General features: G+C 38.3%; 3 protein-coding genes across 3 annotated transcripts; 2 read left to right on the top strand and 1 right to left on the bottom strand.

Annotated features, from left to right (window-relative positions):
* The first annotated feature begins 2,958 nt into the window (after positions 1 to 2,958).
* Positions 2,959 to 5,352, top strand: LOC136280513 (uncharacterized). Its single transcript, XM_066165823.1, has 4 exons — positions 2,959 to 3,261; positions 4,081 to 4,239; positions 4,506 to 4,634; positions 4,876 to 5,352. The coding sequence occupies exons 1-4, from the start codon at positions 3,198 to 3,200 to the stop codon at positions 5,241 to 5,243; spliced, it is 720 nt and encodes a 239-aa protein (XP_066021920.1). The 5' UTR covers positions 2,959 to 3,197; the 3' UTR covers positions 5,244 to 5,352.
* A 7,415-nt stretch (positions 5,353 to 12,767) lies between these two features.
* On the top strand, positions 12,768 to 14,341 carry LOC131795713 (uncharacterized). Its single transcript, XM_059113325.2, has 4 exons — positions 12,768 to 12,831; positions 13,176 to 13,334; positions 13,597 to 13,725; positions 13,974 to 14,341. The coding sequence occupies exons 1-4, from the start codon at positions 12,768 to 12,770 to the stop codon at positions 14,339 to 14,341; spliced, it is 720 nt and encodes a 239-aa protein (XP_058969308.2).
* A 1,235-nt stretch (positions 14,342 to 15,576) lies between these two features.
* LOC131795640 (large ribosomal subunit protein eL8) lies at positions 15,577 to 18,881 on the bottom strand. Its single transcript, XM_066165279.1, is given in 8 exon segments — positions 15,577 to 15,851; positions 16,766 to 16,836; positions 17,442 to 17,662; positions 17,948 to 18,067; positions 18,070 to 18,105; positions 18,108 to 18,116; positions 18,741 to 18,767; positions 18,770 to 18,881. Coding segments are annotated over 8 exon segments (822 nt in total). The 3' UTR covers positions 15,577 to 15,625.
* Between the last annotated feature and the right edge of the window lie 925 nt (positions 18,882 to 19,806).

The following is a 19,806-nucleotide window of genomic DNA, read 5'->3' on the forward strand; positions in this document are numbered from 1 at the left end:
CCTGGTAAAGATTACCAGTGCGCGGGAAAACGAGTTTGTTCTGGCCCCTGTGAGAGAGAGAGAGCACCAACAAGGAAGTAAATGTGGATCGGCCTGATGTGGACCGCAAACGACGTCTTTTAGAGTGATTACTCAGTTCCAGTCTTCAAGGCCTGGGCTCTAAATGAACCGACGGGAAAGTCCCGGGAACCCTGAAGCCTCATGTGGACTGGGCATACTTCCTTTATGCCATTCAGAGCAAACGGTTACTTGAATAACAGAACCTGTGCAGCGACATTCTACTTGTCCTGTGACCTGATGCGCAAAAAATCTCGTTTTAGACTGCTAACGTAGGAAAACTAACATGCAACGCATACTGAACGACAAATTTGTTGATGGGTCGCTATTCAATAAAATAAAAATAAATTGTATGCTGGAAGGGTATACTAAGTTTACATTAAAGCATTTGCATGAACGTTGAAGCTTGTTTTATTGTTCTGTAGGGCGCTGTCACCACAAATTTAGACAAATAGGTCACCAATGGTCATCGCTCAACAGTCAGTCAATTTTCTTTAGGCATTTAGCGCATTCCGTTTTATACTACAAATCCGACATCCTTGAAATGACAATAGGGAATTTTCGCAGCTTTTTTTTTTCGATGTGATACGGTGTATTGTAATGCTTCTCGTCCAAAACGATACCTGAATCTCAATTCAGAGTCAGTGTAAGACTCTAAGGGATCGAGCTGGTGGCGAAAAATTCTTCTCTTTCTACGACGTTGATTGTCAGGCAAGTTACACCGAAGAAGATGTAACTGTCGAGCGGCCATTTTGTTGTTGATGTTTTTTTTTATCCGGCGTTTAAAATTCTTACTACCTAACAAATCATGGATAACGAGTGCATAGCACTATCCACACTCTGAACAGCCGATATGACACCAGGGGTACAATTTATCCGCTGGATAGCGATTTATCCAGTGGATAAGAAGTTACCCATTTTTTGAACAACCGGGGCCAGATCAATAAGGTGTATCATCAAACGACTCACGAATTCAGTTAATTTGGAAATATAACGTGTACGCGTTTGCCAAGATAATAATTTTCGTAACACAACACATGATGTGTGAACTCGACGCCTCGTTTCATCTGATACTTTCCCTGTTTTCTGAAAAGACAACGAAATACAAAAAATATGTCTACTGGACAGATGACAGCGTGTGTTACGGCATAATTATCTTGGTAAGTTAAACTGTGCGATATTTATATGATGGCGTTTTCAAAGACACGTCAAAACACTGAAATGACATGACATGACACGCTATAAATAAGGAAAACTGAATTTCAGAAATCGCCTCCAGAACAGAAAATAGGCTCTTGTCTTTTTCTCGAAATCTTCTGTTACTTGATATGTGGAAAACATTGCATTAAACCCACGTTTATACCATATTTTTGTCACGTCGCCGACGTTAAGACTAATTATGTGGCAATTTGGAAACTGACCAAGACTGCTCCTAAAATGCATACAAAGACCCTTGGCTGGCAATTATGTGGAAATTTAATGACATGACTCAAAATATCAAACTTTTTGACAGTTAATATTAACATAACGTAGACATTAAAATTAGGAATGTTCTGACTAAGTATTTGGGAGTTGTTTAGGCCAGTTAGATTATCTGGAAATCCTTGTGCGAGTCTCATTAGCTCTGGTTTATCATGTGCTGCAAGACCGCACGTTTATTTTTACCTTTTGCGTAATGTGTCCTTTACCGTTGTAATAGGGCTTAATTATCGTGCGATAATCGTCATCACTAGACGTGTTTGGGTTTTTCCTAGTCCTTGCTTAGAGTCCTCATCGGCAAGTTTGTTTAGGGTTTTGTTCTCGAAGATCGGTTGTTTTTCAAGTACCTTGTTGTTCATTTCGAATGTCTTGCGACATTGTTTGGGTCGGCGTTCTAAAGATATATTCCCTCTCCCGTGAGCTCAATCATGCCTACCGATAGGATATTTAAGAGCGGCTTCTTATGGCTGAAGAGAGACAGAGACTCAGAGAATGAAATAAAGTTCCTGAACAGACTCCAGGTGCCTCCCGTTTGCGCGCGGTGCTCGAGCTAATTCACTCCAACAGGACCCAAGAAACAGTCCAAACAGAAAGCAAGGCAGTTAACAACAAAACATTTCTTTTTCATATTATAACGTAAAGCGTGGCATGAATATGCTAATGTATTGAGAGCAGAGTATACATTCAAAATTCTCTTATCCCTTTGAAAGCTCTCTTCATCAACCATACACTTAAATGTTGCATCTTCGACCAAAGCGATTTACGATGGTCTTCGTCTTGTACTTTATTGTGGTAATTTCTCCAAATCGAAGATTCCATAAATCTTGTTTCTTTTATTTTCGAGAAAAGTAGACACGGGTCTTTGTCTTACAGTTTGAGACAGACGTTCCCTAATAACAAAAAGCAAAGCGTTTGAGCATGTTTTCTTCTATTCTAGTGGAAACAATTCTAGATTTTTCTTTTTTAAGATTAATCTCCTCGGTTTTGGATCCTTGGTGTTCGGTCTCGGGTTATCATTTATCGGCCGCCCTGGCGGAAAATATATTGTTTATGTTAATCAACTTCATTAGAATCTGTTATGAAATCCAGACGAAGTTTGTTATGGATGCGTCATCTTAATAAGTCGAGAGAATATTTTGATATGTCGCTGTTCATATGACCTTTAAGTGTAGCATGAGTCCTCCGAAGTTCTTTCCCTGGTCCACTGTAGTTGAATATCATATAAGAACTGGCGTCAAATGGAGCTCCGCAAATTGGATTCCTCAACGCACGTTATTTCTCGAAGAACATAGGAAATGCGGTATGTCGAGGTTGTAAAAAGGACGAGAATCAAGGACTACAGAAAACGGCTGTAAGTATTCTAATTGATGCCTTTTCTCGTTTTATTCAGCCTCACATTAAAAATATCTAACCCGCTGTTAGGTCTTGGCGCGAGTTGTAGAAAGTTCAAGTTTTGTAAAATTTCAGACAAAGCTTCCTTGTTTACCAGACAAACTGAATAAAATACTCCTCCTCTTTGTTCTTGTTTTAACTTGTTGATTTGAGTGTATATGATATTGTGAACTCCGTTTCCTATCTCATACCAGTTGTGTTGTCGAGAGTGAAATCCTCTACTAGAGGAATTTGCCTCTTCACTGCAAGCGACACTTGACAGGACCGAGATGAAGATTAACGCGATTCTTCCGCTTTGTATCGTTGTACTGTTTGCCTCAGGATATGTATCAGGTATACTGATAAATAAGCACAAACTCGACCCAATATTCGTTCCTTTTTCGGCCAACCAAAAAATGTCTGTGACTCATCTGAGAAAATTCTCTGATTTCATAAGCTCGATAATACTGATATCTATGATACGTTGTCGGATGGAAACGTCTTTTGTAGTCCTTTGGAGTTTTCTGCTTGGATGCATTTTAAGAAGTTAACCAAAAATTTTAATTGCATACGTCTCGGTCAGAAAGGGTCCAACTGGACTATTATCAACATCGGAGGTGCACTTTTCGCCAAAATTGCTCACAAATCTGTGAATTTTTCCCCAGCGTATTGGCCTTTGGGGTGCCAAAATCACTGTAAAAGTAAGGGAGGAGACGTGGTAAAGATTACCGACGCGCGGGAAAATGTGTTAAAAAAGTGTGGACAGGCCTATGCGACTTCTGTCATACGCTAGCCATGTAAAATCTTCTGTCTTCAAAGTCAAGAGAAAAATGTTTCAAATGTCGACAATGATTCTTGGTGTTATTCGTAACAATGAAGAGCTGGTGTCACACAACATTTAAGGCATATTCCAGAAAACTCAGCAGAAATCCGTCGTGACACAGTCGGCTGCGCTTCGTGTGCCACTCTTTTGTTCTACTCATATTTGGACGTCATCCATAATCTATTACTGTACAGACACTAGGCAACGTAAAATCTATTTTTCAATCATGATATGGGAAAAAGGATATAAAAATCCCTCTGAAGAAAAACTATTCGTGGCACGATTTGCAACAATGTAGAGCCGGTGTATATAACAGCGAGCGTCACATAACATTTTTTTTTCCTTTACAGCCTCGAGCTCTCGGTGCTTCACCTGTAGTCAGCCAAGAGATCCGATCAATCCTGCGTGGCAAGTGGATCTGAACACGAACAGAGTTTACAGCACCCGAGACGCCAGTATCGTTTTGTTGGAACGTTTGAAGGTGGTGCCAGGAGTTTGTACAAACCAAGGTAGGAAATAACAAAATCAGCATTACTAAAAATACACATATTGTAGAACACGGTGACATCAACTTTAAGTTTGACGTGGTCCGATGCGTTGTATGTTTCATTAGAAAAACTGTTATCATTTAAAGTCTTAGGATGTGCCAGAGCTTAGAGTTAAGAGTTTAAATGGAAATGAACTTACTTGAATAACTAAATTAACTTACATGTATTCAAATTATTTGTAAAATGCCTTTTTCACATTGAACTCGTAATTTACTTGAAATTCACAGGAAAGATTCGCATACGATTTGATAAATGTTGGGGCTCCAAACGAACTGCCAGAATTGACCTGTGGTTTGCGCGTAAAGTGACAGGATTCTCGTTTGATATTGCCCAATCGCCCACTGTCAATGGATGGGGTAAGAGAAGAGACTTGACATTGACATGGCACTGCATAGGAGTAAAACATCTTTTTTTAAGAACTATAAGAGCTTTATGCTTCACTCTTGTTTTAGGAAAAAAACTATTGAAATACATCTGAGACTGAAGTTACCAATACGTTGCACATGAATGTTCTTTGGACGTTGAATGGGAACACGGGTTCACGGTGCATCAGGATTTCGCGTGCTTCAATTTCTGCTTTCCTCTTTTTCCTTATAGGTGGCGACGCGGGAACAACTAATAAATGCGCAGAGGTACATGGCCTCCATAAAACTTTTTTAATATATTCTAACGATTTCACTGGTCACGAAGACTACAATACTGATGCTCACATGACGGTTGAAGTAAAAAGAAAAGTCATCAGCGATCACATGACGATTTACATCAGTCATGAGCGTGTGGAAGTGACCAATTACCGCGGCTATCAAGCCGTGTACGACAGCAGATACCTGTTCCAACTAAGTGGACAGCTCATTGGGAGACCCCCGTCTACCGCGACCGACGTATGGCTGAGCATGAACCGTGTCATAAGCGGTACATATAGGTCTGGCACTGGTCTCTGCAAGGTAGCGATCTCCTGGGTCTAGCACGCCTTGCCTAGAAAGCGAGAGGAAATGAAACTCTTCTCTAAGCTTGAGTCAACCAGTAGATTGTAACAATGCTGCGTAGTAAAATAAAGTTGCACATTACATCTTACAGTTTTTTTTGTTCACGTGCTGCCACTCGCATGTGCGAGTTCATTTCAAGCTCCAGGTTTACTTCGCAAAGGTTTATATTTTTTCACTGCACTTTTTCTCATTTTAAAATGCTTCTACTCCCAACTTTTTATGCAATCTTACCTTTCTCTGCCAGAAAATTCATCAACGAGACGGTCAGTCAGCCTTCATCGTCAACTCTGAACACGGATTTTCCTTTCTCCGAATATGTAGTCAATAACTCAATTGATCAAGATGAAACTTTTATTTGAGCATATCACTCTATTTGACAACCTATGTTTAGGTTATCCTCTTCCTAAGCAAAAAGATTTGGACTCGGTGTGGTGTGACTTTTCATTTTAGAATATAAATTGAATTTTTTGTGGCTAAATTATAACAAATAACTCAGTGATTAGATTAATCGATTACCGGTACTTACATTGATAAAAGCTTTCCCTTCAAAATTGAATTCGTAATCAATTGAAATTCACAGAAAAGCTTCGCTGAACATTCAATAGTTTAATCGCTGTACGGAAACAGAGTGACTTGTTCAATGAAATTCCTTTAGCACTGTTACATAACCTGTGTAATTTCCTTTTCATGCTCGTCGGCCGTTAGGGATAGCCCAAAAAACATACATTTAATTTCGTCTTCCTCTCCTGACACCAAAGTCACGATCTCGGCATTGACAAAGCGCTATGATGAGGAGTGTCTCGGTTAAAAGGTAACCGACTGTAACAAAGTCATCAAATCCTTTTGTAACCAAAATGGATGGGGTTTTATTAAACACCCTAACATTGATGAATCGTGCGTAAACAATCAGAAGCTTCATCTTAACAAGAAGGGTATCGCCATTTTAGCAAGTAATTTAGTTAATCATATCGTCCATTGATTTAACTCTCATTCATTATCTGTGGGGGTGACTTTTGATTTTACTTCAAACTCACCTAGTTCCCGGTGCAATTCAGATTCTTTTCTGAATTCCTAAGGGCCGCGGGTTTAAAATAGCCAGCTTAAATATTACAAGTCTACTAAAACACTTAGATGAACTTCGTATTCTGTTAAATTATGATTGTATTGATTTACTGGCTATCAATGAGCAAGACTAGATGGGAGTATTTCTGACCAAGACATTAAAGTTAAGGGCTATGATGTGATCCGTTGTGACAGGACTTTTAATGGTAGATTTGGAGGGGGTGTTTGCTGTTATATTCGTTCGGACATAAATTATGTTGTCCGCGAGGATTTGTATAATCAGCCCCTGTAAATCTTATCCATTGAAATTCGTAAGCGAACTCAAAAGCTTTTATAGTCATATCGTGGTAAAGACCGCCAAACTCATCTCCTGATCTTTTTGCCCATCTTGATACTTTGTTAGGAAGAATAGATTCTAAACATGTTGAACATTATCTTATAGGTGACATGAATTGTAATTACTATCAAGTGATAATATTCATGCAAGGGCCCTCTTAAGTATTACCAAAATGTCTGGTTTGAAACAATTAATTGATGAGCGTAAACACACCTTCATCAAGCACCTTAATTGATCTTATTTTCATGAGTCATCGAGACAATATTATCTGTTCTGGGATGTCTCACTTTGGCATAAGCGACCACAGCTTAATCTATGTATGCCGTAAAATTTCAATTCCCGCTCCTTCAAAAGGAATTAATTTAATAAATTATAGGAAATTTAAACACTTTAACTCCACTAATTTTCGAAATGACATTTTGACATAACCGTGGGACGGTATAAAAGAATTTCACGACCCCAATGATATGTGGAAAACATGGAAAGATTTATTTATAAGTGTTTGCGACAGACATGCCCCATCGAAGGCTAAACGCACGCGCCCCTCCAAGTCTCCTTGGATTACTACCGTATTAAAAAAGCGGATGAACTTCAGAGACCGGCTTAAGAGGAAAGCTATTAAAACCAGAGATCCCTCTTCTTGGAACCAGTTTCGAAAAACGAAAAATCGAGTAAATCGGGAAATCAAGTCTGTTAAAAAGGCCTACTATAAAATTGTTTTTAACAGTTGCGCCAAAGATCGACGCAAAACTTGGGAAACGATCAACAAAATGACATGTCGTAAGTCAAATAAAACTGTCATAAATGAAATACAATATCAAGGGCAAAAATCGAAGAGTCAAGCAGACGTTGCTGAATTATTAAATACTTTCTTTAATGAATTTGGACCTAACTAACAACCGAAATGTTGAGAATGCTGAGACCACCTATGAAGAATTTCTTTGCGCAACTGACAAGGAGTTCGCCTTTGAGGAAACAACATTATAGCGACGCTTGATCGCCGCTAGCTGGACCGTACGAATCTCACTGATCGACACAACAAATATCGCCCCAATTTCTTTCATGGAACGCCTCCTTTATTAAATGTCGTATTTGACCGTGAAGCTAAAATAATTGATTCACAAAATTAGGGACAAGAAATTAGCTATAGAAACACTCGAGGTAAATTAAACTTACATTGTTGCCGGATCTGGCGAGAGTTGACACAAAAAAGACCTTTCCTTCCTTCGATAAAAACGACAGACAATTTCTTTCTATTAAACCACGAGTGCTTGCGAAATCGATCGAATTATTGAATTGCACAATAGATCCGTTCTGTTTGGAAATGCGATACCACTTACGGAACGCGTGACGAGGCACCTAGTGTGACTTTTACAGATTATTAATTAAACGATTACTAAATCAAAACAAGGGATAAACCCGTGCCTTAGGGGCACTTACAAACATCGGCAAATACTTTTTCTCTGCTCTCAAAACTTTGTAGGTCTAAAGCTACTGGACTAGATAATATTTCAGCTAAACTGTTAAGGGAGTGCCCTGATTTAATTGCAGAATCTCTCACTTATATATTTAATCAATCCCTGTTAACCAGTATTTTTCCTGATGAGTGGAAGTCTGCTAGGGTTACCCCATTGTATAAAAATTCTGGAAAACGCAATGATACCACAAACTATCGACCAATATCAGTGTGGTGAATTTGATTTGGTTCGAAATAGATTCCATGTTGCTATGGGTCTTTACAGAGGTAGATCACAGTTGACATCAAAATGTGGTAAAAAAAAAGTGATTCATGAGATGCCTGATGTCTCCTGTGATCCATTTCTACACAAGCCCCAGGCAACATGGAATCTATTTTGCTCTATATGATAGACAAGGAAAATATTGTTAATAGAACATAAGAAAGAACCGATCAAAATGCAAATATGCTTAAACTATTTATAGAATTTGTTTTGGTTCCCATATATGTCATGTCTGAAGTTTTTTTTTTTTTACATCAAACCATGTTTTTATTTGAAACATTCTCTCGTATGTATTACGATATGGAAAAGAGAAAGTGACAAAACAACGACAATCAAAACGAAAAAATAGCAAAGAGAAAAATGTTTCAAATGTCGACAATGATTCTTGGTGTTATTCGTAACAATGAAGAGCTGGTGTCACACAACATTTGAAGCATATTCCAGAAAACTCAGCAGAAATCCGTCGTGACAAATTCGGCTGCGCTTCGTCACTTTTTTGTTCTACTCATATTTAGACGTCATCCACGAGGAGGCACGGTGGCCTCATGGTTAGCGCGCTCGGATCGGGTGGTCCGGTTTCGAGCCCTGGCCGGGGTCATTGTGTTGTGTTCTTAGGCAAGACCCTTTACTCTCACAGTGCTTCTCTTCACCCAGGTGTACAAATGGGTACCAGCAAAATGTGCTGGGGGTAACCCTGCGATGGACTAGCATCCCATCCAGGTGGGAGTAGCAATACTCCTAGCCGCTTCATGCTAAGAAAACCGGAGTTAAGCACCGGCCCCATGGGCCAATCGGGCCTGTATAAGGGTTTTACATAATCTATTACTGTACAGACATTAGGCAACGTGAAATCCGTTTTTTAATTAAGATATGGGAAAAAGGAAATAAATATCTCTCTGGAGAAAAACTATTCGTGGCACGATTTGCAACAATATAGAGCCGGTGCATATTAAAGCGAGGACCATCACATAACGTTTGAGGCATATTCCAAATCATTCAGCAGACATCAGTTGTGAGAGCTTGTGGTTTAATCAGCAGTTTTCCTCAGTCTATCGAGATGATTATACTTCATCTTTCGATAACGCTTTATATTACCTTGACCAGCTTGAGCACCTCTACGTTTTTTCGTAGTTGTTCTATCCCTTCCCCACTTTCTTTGTAGATAATTCAAAACTCGTTATAACCCGCTTTGACTTTTTTGTTTGTCACGAGCAGTTTATCTTGTTGTTCTACAGAAGCCTGATGAAATTCTTGACCATCATATCGAGGACTAGTTTCAATTTGTGTCATTTAATTCAGAGAAAAGGAAGGAAAGTCCGTTTTCCGCTACTGATTCCTCTTAGACCCTTCATCCTTAGAGAAATGGTTTTAAGAATCCAACGCAAACCTATAAGAAGACAACAAAACACATCCTTTTTTTTTAACTTTACAGCCTCGAGCTGTCGCTGTTTCACCTGTAGTCAGCCCAGAGATCCGATCAGTCCTGCGTGGCAAGTGGATCTGAACACGAACAGAGTTTACGGGACCCGAGACGCCAGTATCGTTTTGCTGGAACGTTTGAAGGTGGTGCCAGGAGTTTGTACAAACCAAGGTAGGATATAACAAAATCAGCATCACCAAGAAAATACATTTTGTAGAACACGGTGATTTCAACTTTAAGTCTGACGTGGTCCAGTGCATTGGGTGCTTTATTGGGAAAACTCATTTAAAATCTTCAAGATGTGCCAGAGTCTAGAGTCTAAGAGCTTAAATTAAAATGAACTTACTTGAATACCTAATTTACATTGAACTCGTAGTTTACCTGAAATTCACAGGAAAGCTTCGCATAAGATTTGATAAATGTTGGGGCTCCAAAGGAACTGCTAGGATTGACCTGTGGCTGTCGATGGATCGGGTAAGAGAAGAGACCTAGTTTAACGTATTGAAATGCCACTAGTAAGTAAGTAAAGCCTTTATACGGGCCCAGTGGCCCATGGGGCCGGTGCTTAACTCCGGTTTTCTTAGCATGAAGCGGCTAGCAGCGGCGTGGCACATGAATGTGCTTTGGACATTCATCGGGAACATGAGTGCATGGTGCATCTGGATTTCGCGTGCTTCAATTTCTCCTTTGTCCTTTTTTTTCCCTTTCTTTCTGCCTTCCTCTTTTTCCTCATTGGTGGCGACGCGGGAACAACCACTAAAGGCGCAGAAATACATGACTACAATAAACATTTTTTTAATATTTACCAACGATTTCACTGGTCACGAGGACTACACCACTAACGGTCACCTGACGGTGAATACATACAACTATATTTAATCTGAAATATCGTAAGGGTTTCCTTATATTGGTGTCGGGGAAAGGAATCGAAATATTATATTACTTTAAACCATTCCTGCAAAAAAAAAATTATAAAAAAAGGCAGGTTGATTACTCCTTATTCCTTTTGGAGGTCTTATCTTAAAGATAGAGTTTGGTCACGTTTTCCTCGTTATGATCGTGAAGTTGACATGGAAACAGTTGTTCAGTTTCTACGGTAATTAGAACTCGTGATAGTGGCTTGGGAAAGCTTTGTTATTAATTAAGTTAATTTGTTAATCCAGGAAGAGTGAATCTCTCTGGTAAAAGGTCACGTTCGACACCTCTCGTTCTTAAAGGTGTAAACATGTGATACCCTTCATGTTTCGCAATTAGATAGTTACTATGACTAGCACGTAGCAACTTGGGGGCGGTACTTGTGAACGCCCCTTCTTCTTCAACTTTTGTAATCATGATGTTGTTATGTAACGGTCTGCGAAGGCAATTTCTCTTAAGATACCCCTTTAGATGTGAATAATATTCCGTCAATAGGTTAGTTGTGATTTTTATATTACCAATCTCGTTTCTGTTCTGGCCGATCTCAACTGTAAGAATAAGAAACTTAAAGTAGAAAATGATTCTGTAACCGCGCAAATAATTCGAAGGCGCATACCCATACCTTATGATGTTACTTTACAGAGAGAGGAAAATAAAAGTTGACTCGAACGTGACTTGTGAGTCGAACTTGACTCGAGCTCGAGGTTGACTCATGAAAAGGTATAACTCATCACAGATAAGTTAAGCTTTTTGCTCTGACTTGATGAAACTATGTTAAGTCTATTCTCGCTTAGTGAATATCTAACAAACAGAATCCTTGTTGTCATGCATCTGTTCAGTAAGAGATCACAGGTGGCTTCATAGTGTCGTAAGAACAAAAAAGTCACACTCAGTGCTCAGTGGAGTGTGTCACTGATAGCTGCTGAGCGTTCTGGAATAAGCAACTTTTTTGTCCGTGATCTATAACTGTACAGACCCATGGAAACATGGAATCTATTCCGATTTATCATTAGTAACAATATTTTCTTTTTTATCATATTATTTTATCATATTGCACTGTAATAGATCATGGAAGATACCAAAATGAGGCGAGAAAAAAGTGGCACACAAGACACCAGACATTTTCCGTGATCTATTACCGTACAGGCCCCTTAACAACATGTAATCTAATTGTTTTATTTGATGAAAAAGGAAAATTTTACTAACGGTGAATTTGATTTGGTTCGAAATAGATCCCTTGTTGCCATGGGTCTCCACAGTGATAGATCACGGTTAACATCAAAATGTGGTAAAAATAAAAAAGTGATACAGAAGATGCCAGATGTCTTCTGTGATCCATTACTGTACAAGCCCCAGGCAAAATAGAATCTATTTTGCTTTTTAAAATAGACAAGGAAAAAGTTGCTAATAGAACATAAGAAAGAACCAATCAAAATACAAATATGATTAAACTATTCATAGAATTTGTTTTGGTTTCCATCTATGTCATGTCTGAAGTTTACCGATTTTTCTACATCAAACTATGTTTTTTATGCGAAATCTTCTCTCGTGTGTATCACGATATGGAAAGGAGAAGGTAACAAAACAACGACAATCAAAAAGAAAAAACAGCCAAGAGAAAAACGTTTCAAATGTCGACAATGATTCTTGGTGTTATTCGTAACAATGAAGAGCTGGTGTCACGCAACATTTGAAGCATATTCCAGAAAACTCAGCAGAAATCCGTCGTGACACATTTGGCTGCGCTTCGTGTGTCACTCTTTTGTTCTACTCATATTTGGACGTCATCCTCGATCTATTACTGAACAGACACTAAGCAACGTAAAATTTATTTTTCAATTAAGATAAATTAAAAAGGAAATGAAAATCTCCCCAGAGAAAAACTATTCGTGGCACGATTTGCAACAATGTAGAGCTGGTGCATATAAAAGCGAGCGTCACATAACGTTTGAGGCATATTCCAAACCCTTCAGCAGACATCAGTCGTGAGAGCTCGTGGTTTAATCGACAGTCTTCCTCAGTCTACCGAGATGATTATACTTCATCTTTCGATGACGCTTTATATTACCTTGACCAGCTTGAGCGCCATGACAGGTATTGCGCTAATTCACTTTTATCATTGATTGGCTGGGTCTACCTAGTTTCCGTTTTTTTCGTAGTTGTTCCTTTTTCTCCCCACCCCAACCTCCCTTTTGTGGATGATTCAAAAGTCGTTTATGACCAGTTTTGATCTTTGCGTTTATCACGAGCGGTTTATCTTGTTGCTCTGCAGAAGCCTGCTGAAATTCTTGCATCATTTAATTCAGGGAAAAAGAAGGAAAGTTCGTTTTCTGCTGCTGATTCCTCTTGGACCCTTAATCCTTAGAGAAACGGTTTTAAAAATCCAACGCAAATCTACAAGAAGATAACAAACATATATTCTTTTTGTTCCTTTGCAGCCTCGGGCTGTCGGTGCTTTACCTGCAGTCAGCCCAGAGATCCGATTAGTCCTGTGTGGCAAGTGGATCTGAACACGAACAAAATTTACGGGACCCGAGACGCCAGTGTCGTTTTGCTGGAAAGTTTGAAGGTGGAGCCAGGAGTTTGTACAAACCAAGGTAGAAAATAACAAAATCAGCATTACCAAGAATATACATATTGTAGAACACGGTGATTTCAACTTTAAGTTTGACGTGGTTCGATGCGTTGGATGTTTCAGAAGAAAAACTGTTATCATTTAAAGTCTTCAGGATGTGCCAAAGTCTGGAGTTAAGAGCTTAAACTGAATGAACTTACTTGAATAATTAACTTAACTTACGTGTTCAAATTACTTGTAAAATGCTTTTTACATTAAACTCTTAATTTACTTGAAATTCACAGGAAAGATTCGCATAACATTTGATAAATGTTGGGGCTCCAAACGAACCGCCAGGATTGACCTGTGGTTTGCGGCTAAAGTGACAGGATTCTCGTTTGATATTGCCGACTCGCCCACTGTCAATGGATGGGGTAAGAGAAGAGACTTGACATTGACATGGCATAGGAGTAAAACATCTTTTTTAATGCACTATAAGAGCTTTATGCTTCACTCTTGTTTTAGGAAAACAAACTATTGAAATACATCTAAGACTGAAGTTACCAATACGTTGCTCATGAATAAAAGCAATGTGCATTGGACATTTAAGGGGAACATGGGTCCACGGTGCATCAGGATTTTGCGTGCCTCAATTTCTCCTTTGTTCTCTTTTTCCTTGTAGGAGGCGACGCGGGAACAACTACTAAAGGCGCAGAGGTACATGGCTACAATAAAAATTTTTTAATATTTACCAACGATTTCACTGGTCACCAGGATTACACCACTAATGGTCACCTGACGGTTGAATCCAAAGAAAAAGTCATCAGCGATCACATGACGATTTACATCAGCCATGAGCGTGTGGAAGTGACCAATTACCGCGGCTATCAAGCCGTGTACGACAGCACATACCTGTTTCAATTAAGTGGACAGCTCAATGGGACACCCCCGTCTACCGCGACCGACATATGGCTGAGCATGAACCGTGTTATACACGGTACATATAGGTCTGGCACTGGTCTCTGCAAGGTAGCGATCTCCTGGGTCTAGCACGCCCTGTCTAGAAAGCGGGAGGAAATGAAACTCTCCTCTGAGCTCGAGTCAACCAGTAGATTGTAACAATGCTGCGTAGTAAAATAAAGTTGTGCATTGTAATACATCTTAAGGTTTTTTTTGTTTGTTCACGTGCTGCTACTCGCATGTGCGAGGTCATTTCAAGCTCCAGGTTTACTTTGCAAAGGTTTCTTTTTTTTTCACCGCACTTTTCTTATTTGAAAATGTTTCTACTCCCAACTTTTTATATAATCTTACCTTTCTCTGCCAGAAAATTCACCAAGGAGAAATTAGTCAGCCTTGATCGTAACTTTGAACACGGATTTTCCTTTCTCTGAATATGTAATCAATAACTCACTTGATCAAGATGAAATTTATATTCAAGCTTATCACACTATTTGACAACCTATGTTTAGGTTATCCACTTTCCCCAACAGAACTTTGACAACCAAAGAAATTGTGACTCGGTATGGCGTGACTTTTCATTTTAAAATATGAATTTGTTTTTCTTAAAGCTAAATTATAACAGATTACTCAGTGATTAGATTAATCGATTACCAATACTTGCATTAATAAAAGTTTCCCTTCAAATTTAATTTGTGATCAATTGAAATTCACAGAAAAGCTTCGCGTAACATTCAATAGTTTAATCGCTGTACAGAAACAGAATGACCTCTTCAACGGAATCCCTTCAGCACTGCTGCATGACCTGTATAATTTCCTTTTCATACTCGTTGTCGGCCGTCAGGAATAGCCCAAAAACAAACATTACATATCACTAAACTGGGTAAGTTTACGAACAAACTGTGGTGTTTCGCCCTGACGAAGGGCTAAGCTTTAGAACCTTTTCGTAATAGCCAATTTATACTTTCATCTAACAGGATGAAACCAAATTGTCTTAACAAACAAACAAACAATCAAAATGAATCAAAGCATTAAGTCTGAGGTTGGAAGACAGGTTACAAATTAATCTTACACTTTCTTGGCCATCCCAAAAGTTTGATATTAATTATCTTCCCATCCAATATCAATTCTACCTTAACCAATTCTGCTAACAATATAGAGAGACTCTTGGTAAGTTACTGCCCATAATCCATGGAACACTGACACCACTCATGGGATACTGACAGCACCCAGGAAGAAAGAAATGAAATTAACTTAAATCTAAGAATAGGATAGGAGGCAGGGACTTTACATCCTTGAGCATTTCCCAACAACAAAGCAAAGACAAATTCTCTAGCAGCATTTTGTTTTAATACATTGTGAAGGAGTTTTTACACATCACACTTTCATCTCCTTGATCTTGGCCTTTTCCAACTTGTGTGCAGCTGCCTGTGACTTGCTTCCCATGATGCCCCCACCCCAGTGTTTTCTGATCTCATCAAACCTCTCATTGAAGTTAGTCTTGACTGCCTCGCATAGGTTTGTAAAGTTATTCTTGTCTTCAGGACGTACAGCAGTAAAACACAGTACTGTAGCTGTCTTCTTGTGTACTACTTTTCCTAGCCTACAGACAGGAATAAATAAGGACAGTCTAAGTCACTACCTTTAATTTAAAGTAGAAGTTTACTTCTGAACCCTTGAATTTTTATCTCCAAAGTTTAGAACTATATCTTGTGACACCAGCCTTGTTTTGAAGTTCCAAAGAGTAATCTGGCCTTTTAAGAATTGCTTTGAAATAGGCTTCAGATTTCATCATGATGCTGCCATTTCAAGTTTCACTTGGCAACATGGCTGCTTACATGTAATACAACAAAGTCTTGCTCTTTTTATTTAAACATCTTAACAATGTGTTTGTTCAATCACATATGTTACACAAAACGTATTCTTTAATGATTTCTTCAACATTCAGAGCAGCAACTATTTATGCACTGCTTGTTACTGCTTTCAGTGTGTCATCAGGTTGCAGTATTGCTTGAAAACATAACACCATCCAGAATAGAACTTTTCGCACATTTCAAAGTAATTTTGACAGGTTAGGTTAGTCTTTTGAACCTCATACATGGTGAGAAAAGCAAAGAGCTATTTCTGCTTTTAATCTTATGAAGAAGAATCTGTACATATGGTCTGCCAATTAATTCCTTCCCTTGGGAAGGTAAAATTTGAGAGTTGCTTGTCCAAGAGACAAACTGGAAAGGAATTTTGTTGTCAAACCATTTGGTAGTTTTGATATATTTAAAAATCATCCTGACACCTATGCCACCAGCTTTCAACTCAACACATCACAAATAATGCCCCTATTCATTCTCTATTTCTTTTTCTACCTCATTTGCACCTAATAATCTCCAAATGATACTAGTTGTCTAATACAAAGCAGTAACTGCTTCAAGACAAATATAATTAAAGAAATTGCAATAGAAGAAAGAAGGATCCATGTCATAGGCTTTGGAATCTTCTTTGGTTTATAATAACACCACTCACCTGGCTTTGCCCTTTATGATACAATAAGGAACACCCATTTTCCTACAGAGAGCTGGAAGCCACACAACAAGCTGTAAAATGAACAAGTCATGTACTCCCTTAGTGCCTCTGTTTGACAAGGCAAAACATTCTTTGTTTATTCATTTCTATAAATCTCAAATATTTCTTCAAAGTGATACTTCCTATAATTATGAACTTCTATTTGACAACCAAACAACCTCCCAAAAATCATACCCAGAATTGAGGGTACATGGGGATTAATAAAAGGTTGACATATAGCAATTATCTTTGGTGTTCAAGATAAATCACTCAACCAGATTCATCATTTAGGTTTTCTGTAATGGCCACATCAACATAACTTACATCAAATTGCATTAAATTGAGAGCTTCTTTTTCAAGTTTAAGAGAGATGGAGAGAGATAGAGAGAACAGAAAAATTTATTCAGCAAAACCTCATTGGAAGGCAAATCTACAACTCCTTTTGATATAATTCTAACAGAGTCATTCAATGATATGGAAAGCAATTTTTCGGAAAATTAAAAGTAAACTTATTGACAATTACAAACCACTGATAACAAGCACTGGGAGTAAAATCAATTACTTTCCAATTAGAATTTGTGCTAAAACATGTCTAAGTTTTAGTCTCCAACACACCCTCAAGAAAATTCTAACTAACCTCAATGGGGTCTACATCATGAGCAATGACCACAAGTTGAGCTTTCTTGTTCTCTACAAGACTGGTCACATGATTTAGGCCATATTTGATCACAACTGGCTTCTTTCCTGCAGGTTCTTCTTTACCCTCTGCTTTCTTTTCAGCCTTAGCAGTAAGACGTGCTTTCTTCTCGGCCTTGGTCTCTGGGCGATACTTGTGCATCAGTTTGAAAAGCTGGGTGGCTAGACAAAATAAAAAAAATTAAACAAAATTTTAGATTTTAAATCCTTAAAGCAGTTTTCAATGACTTAAAATGGTAGCTGCAATAGGAATTATATTCTTGAACAAGAGTAATGCATGGAAAAGCCTACAGTCAAAAGGTATGCTTAGTAGCATAACACTTTAACTAGTGTGAGTTTCCCCCACACTAAGAGCACCCTTCAATAAAGGTAACAGATGAGTGCTTTTCAATTAGGTCTAAAAATTTCTGTCCCTTCTAGAGAGGCATCATTAACACAAGGTTTCACTGAATAAAATGTTGCCATACCAGTCTGTTTATTCCAGTGTCTGAGTGAACTGATTGACAGAAGGAGGAACCTTCAAACGCTGGTAAAGAACACTCCTTTGCCTTTGAAGTCTGATGTATTTGGCCATCGGACAAATCTGCTCAAATCACGTTTGGGTGGATATCCCCACCTAGAAGTCAAAGGGAAATTCAAATTCAATAGCAGATTAACCTTTAGTAATGAAGGTGAGGTATTATTCTTTAAAAACCTTTCTTTTTTTTAGAGTAAATCATGAGTTAACAAGGTAAGGTTTGAAGAAGAATATGAATTTACAAGCAAAATCACACACAAGCAAGGATTGTTTATGGGCATTAAAAATGATGCTTATCTAAGAGATCATTACAATTATTTGGTAACTGAGGGGTCTTCATAACTACAAAGGTTATAGTAATTTTTGGATTGCAATGCCTTCAATCCTTGCAGTCATTAGCTCTCATGATCCCATGGGTCACCAGATGGAAACTAAGTTACTGTGAACTATAGGCTTAAATCCTGCTTTATCTTACTCCTTAAAGAGACAGAAGTGAATATGGTTTTTGAGTGCAAGGAAATGAGGACCACCATTTCACTACATTGTACAAGTACACATATTTGTATTACTTATAAAAACTTTGAATCACACATTCTACAATCACCCTTTTCTACATCATCTAACCTTCACATTCAGAAATGAACACTACAAAAAACACAAAAATAAGACTTGAGTAAACCAACATAAAATTGGTTTTGCTGTTTGATAGAGTTATCATCTTACCTATGCCAAAATTCCTTGGCCGTTTTCAATGAGAGGATTAACAACCTTTTTTGGCACTGGTTTGGATGTGGTGTAAGGGGCTGGTGCCACCTTCTTTACCCTTTTAGTTTTAGGCTGCAGAATCAACAGAATGGAATACATTGCAATTTTGTTCATACACCAAACTGGATTAATTTACTTGCACAGTATCAAGAAAAGTAATGTAGTAAGAGTAACGAGTAAATGTGGCTCTAAAGAAATGCATAAAAAATAAGCTACTGAAAAATATAAAATATTCTACTAGATAATAACATTCACCACAACCAGTTGCCAGATAACTCTGGAAAGATATGACAACAAACTAATAAATGCTGAGACCTTATGCATTTCCACGTTTCCAAATGCTCAAAATGTTTCGAGAAATAAGAACTAAATTACAAGAAAACCACACGAGACATCATTACCCATAGATCTCACGTGCAAAATAATTTCTACAGAATTATTACAGACGAAAACAGTTCGGCACAAAAACCTTCAATAGGTAGGCAGAAAGACGTACACTACGACATTAATTTTGATAGAGATAGCAACTAGCAAGATGGTGGTACAACTGACAGTACGTTGGTTAAAGGGGGTTTAGAGTGACCGTCTCAGACCAAGACGATAAATCATGGAGTATACACGAAATATTGCTAAATGAAGCTCTTTTCACCGAAAATAAGAGAAAATAGATCGCCTCAAATACTGTCCACATACTGGACCCTAGTTTATTAGCCCTTAAGAAGTGAACAAATTTAAGATGGACTAGATGGAAGATAGCTTTTAATACAATAATTCGAAAAGACTTACCATCTTTTTCGATGGCGGATGAAGAGGAAAGTTGCAAAGGCGCTTGGGAATTTTATCCTGCTACCCACAATGCCAGGCGTGGCAATGGGGAAACAAAATGGCCGACAAAGCTCCGTGTCCAAATCTTCCGGGTTTGATCTAGAATAATTGAAATCACAGGATATTTAAGGTAAGTTATGCTTAAATTTGGTTTAAATTGGTTACAAACCATCGCAGTATTCACTTGAGAAATTCAAAA

The sequence above is a fragment of the Pocillopora verrucosa genome, chromosome 4 (assembly GCF_036669915.1).
Source record: "Pocillopora verrucosa isolate sample1 chromosome 4, ASM3666991v2, whole genome shotgun sequence".
NCBI classification, from domain to species: Eukaryota; Metazoa; Cnidaria; class Anthozoa; order Scleractinia; family Pocilloporidae; genus Pocillopora; species Pocillopora verrucosa.

Coding starts and splice junctions, on each gene's coding strand:
- LOC136280513 (XM_066165823.1), top strand. CDS start 3,198: ATGAAGATTAACGCGATTCTTCCGCTTTGTATCGTTGTACTGTTTGCC. Junction 4,240..4,505: donor AGGAGTTTGTACAAACCAAG/GTAGGAAATAAC, acceptor TGAAATTCACAG/GAAAGATTCGCATACGATTT. Junction 4,635..4,875: donor GCCCACTGTCAATGGATGGG/GTAAGAGAAGAG, acceptor TTTTCCTTATAG/GTGGCGACGCGGGAACAACT.
- LOC131795713 (XM_059113325.2), top strand. CDS start 12,768: ATGATTATACTTCATCTTTCGATGACGCTTTATATTACCTTGACCAGC. Junction 12,832..13,175: donor CAGCTTGAGCGCCATGACAG/GTATTGCGCTAA, acceptor GTTCCTTTGCAG/CCTCGGGCTGTCGGTGCTTT. Junction 13,726..13,973: donor GCCCACTGTCAATGGATGGG/GTAAGAGAAGAG, acceptor TTTTCCTTGTAG/GAGGCGACGCGGGAACAACT.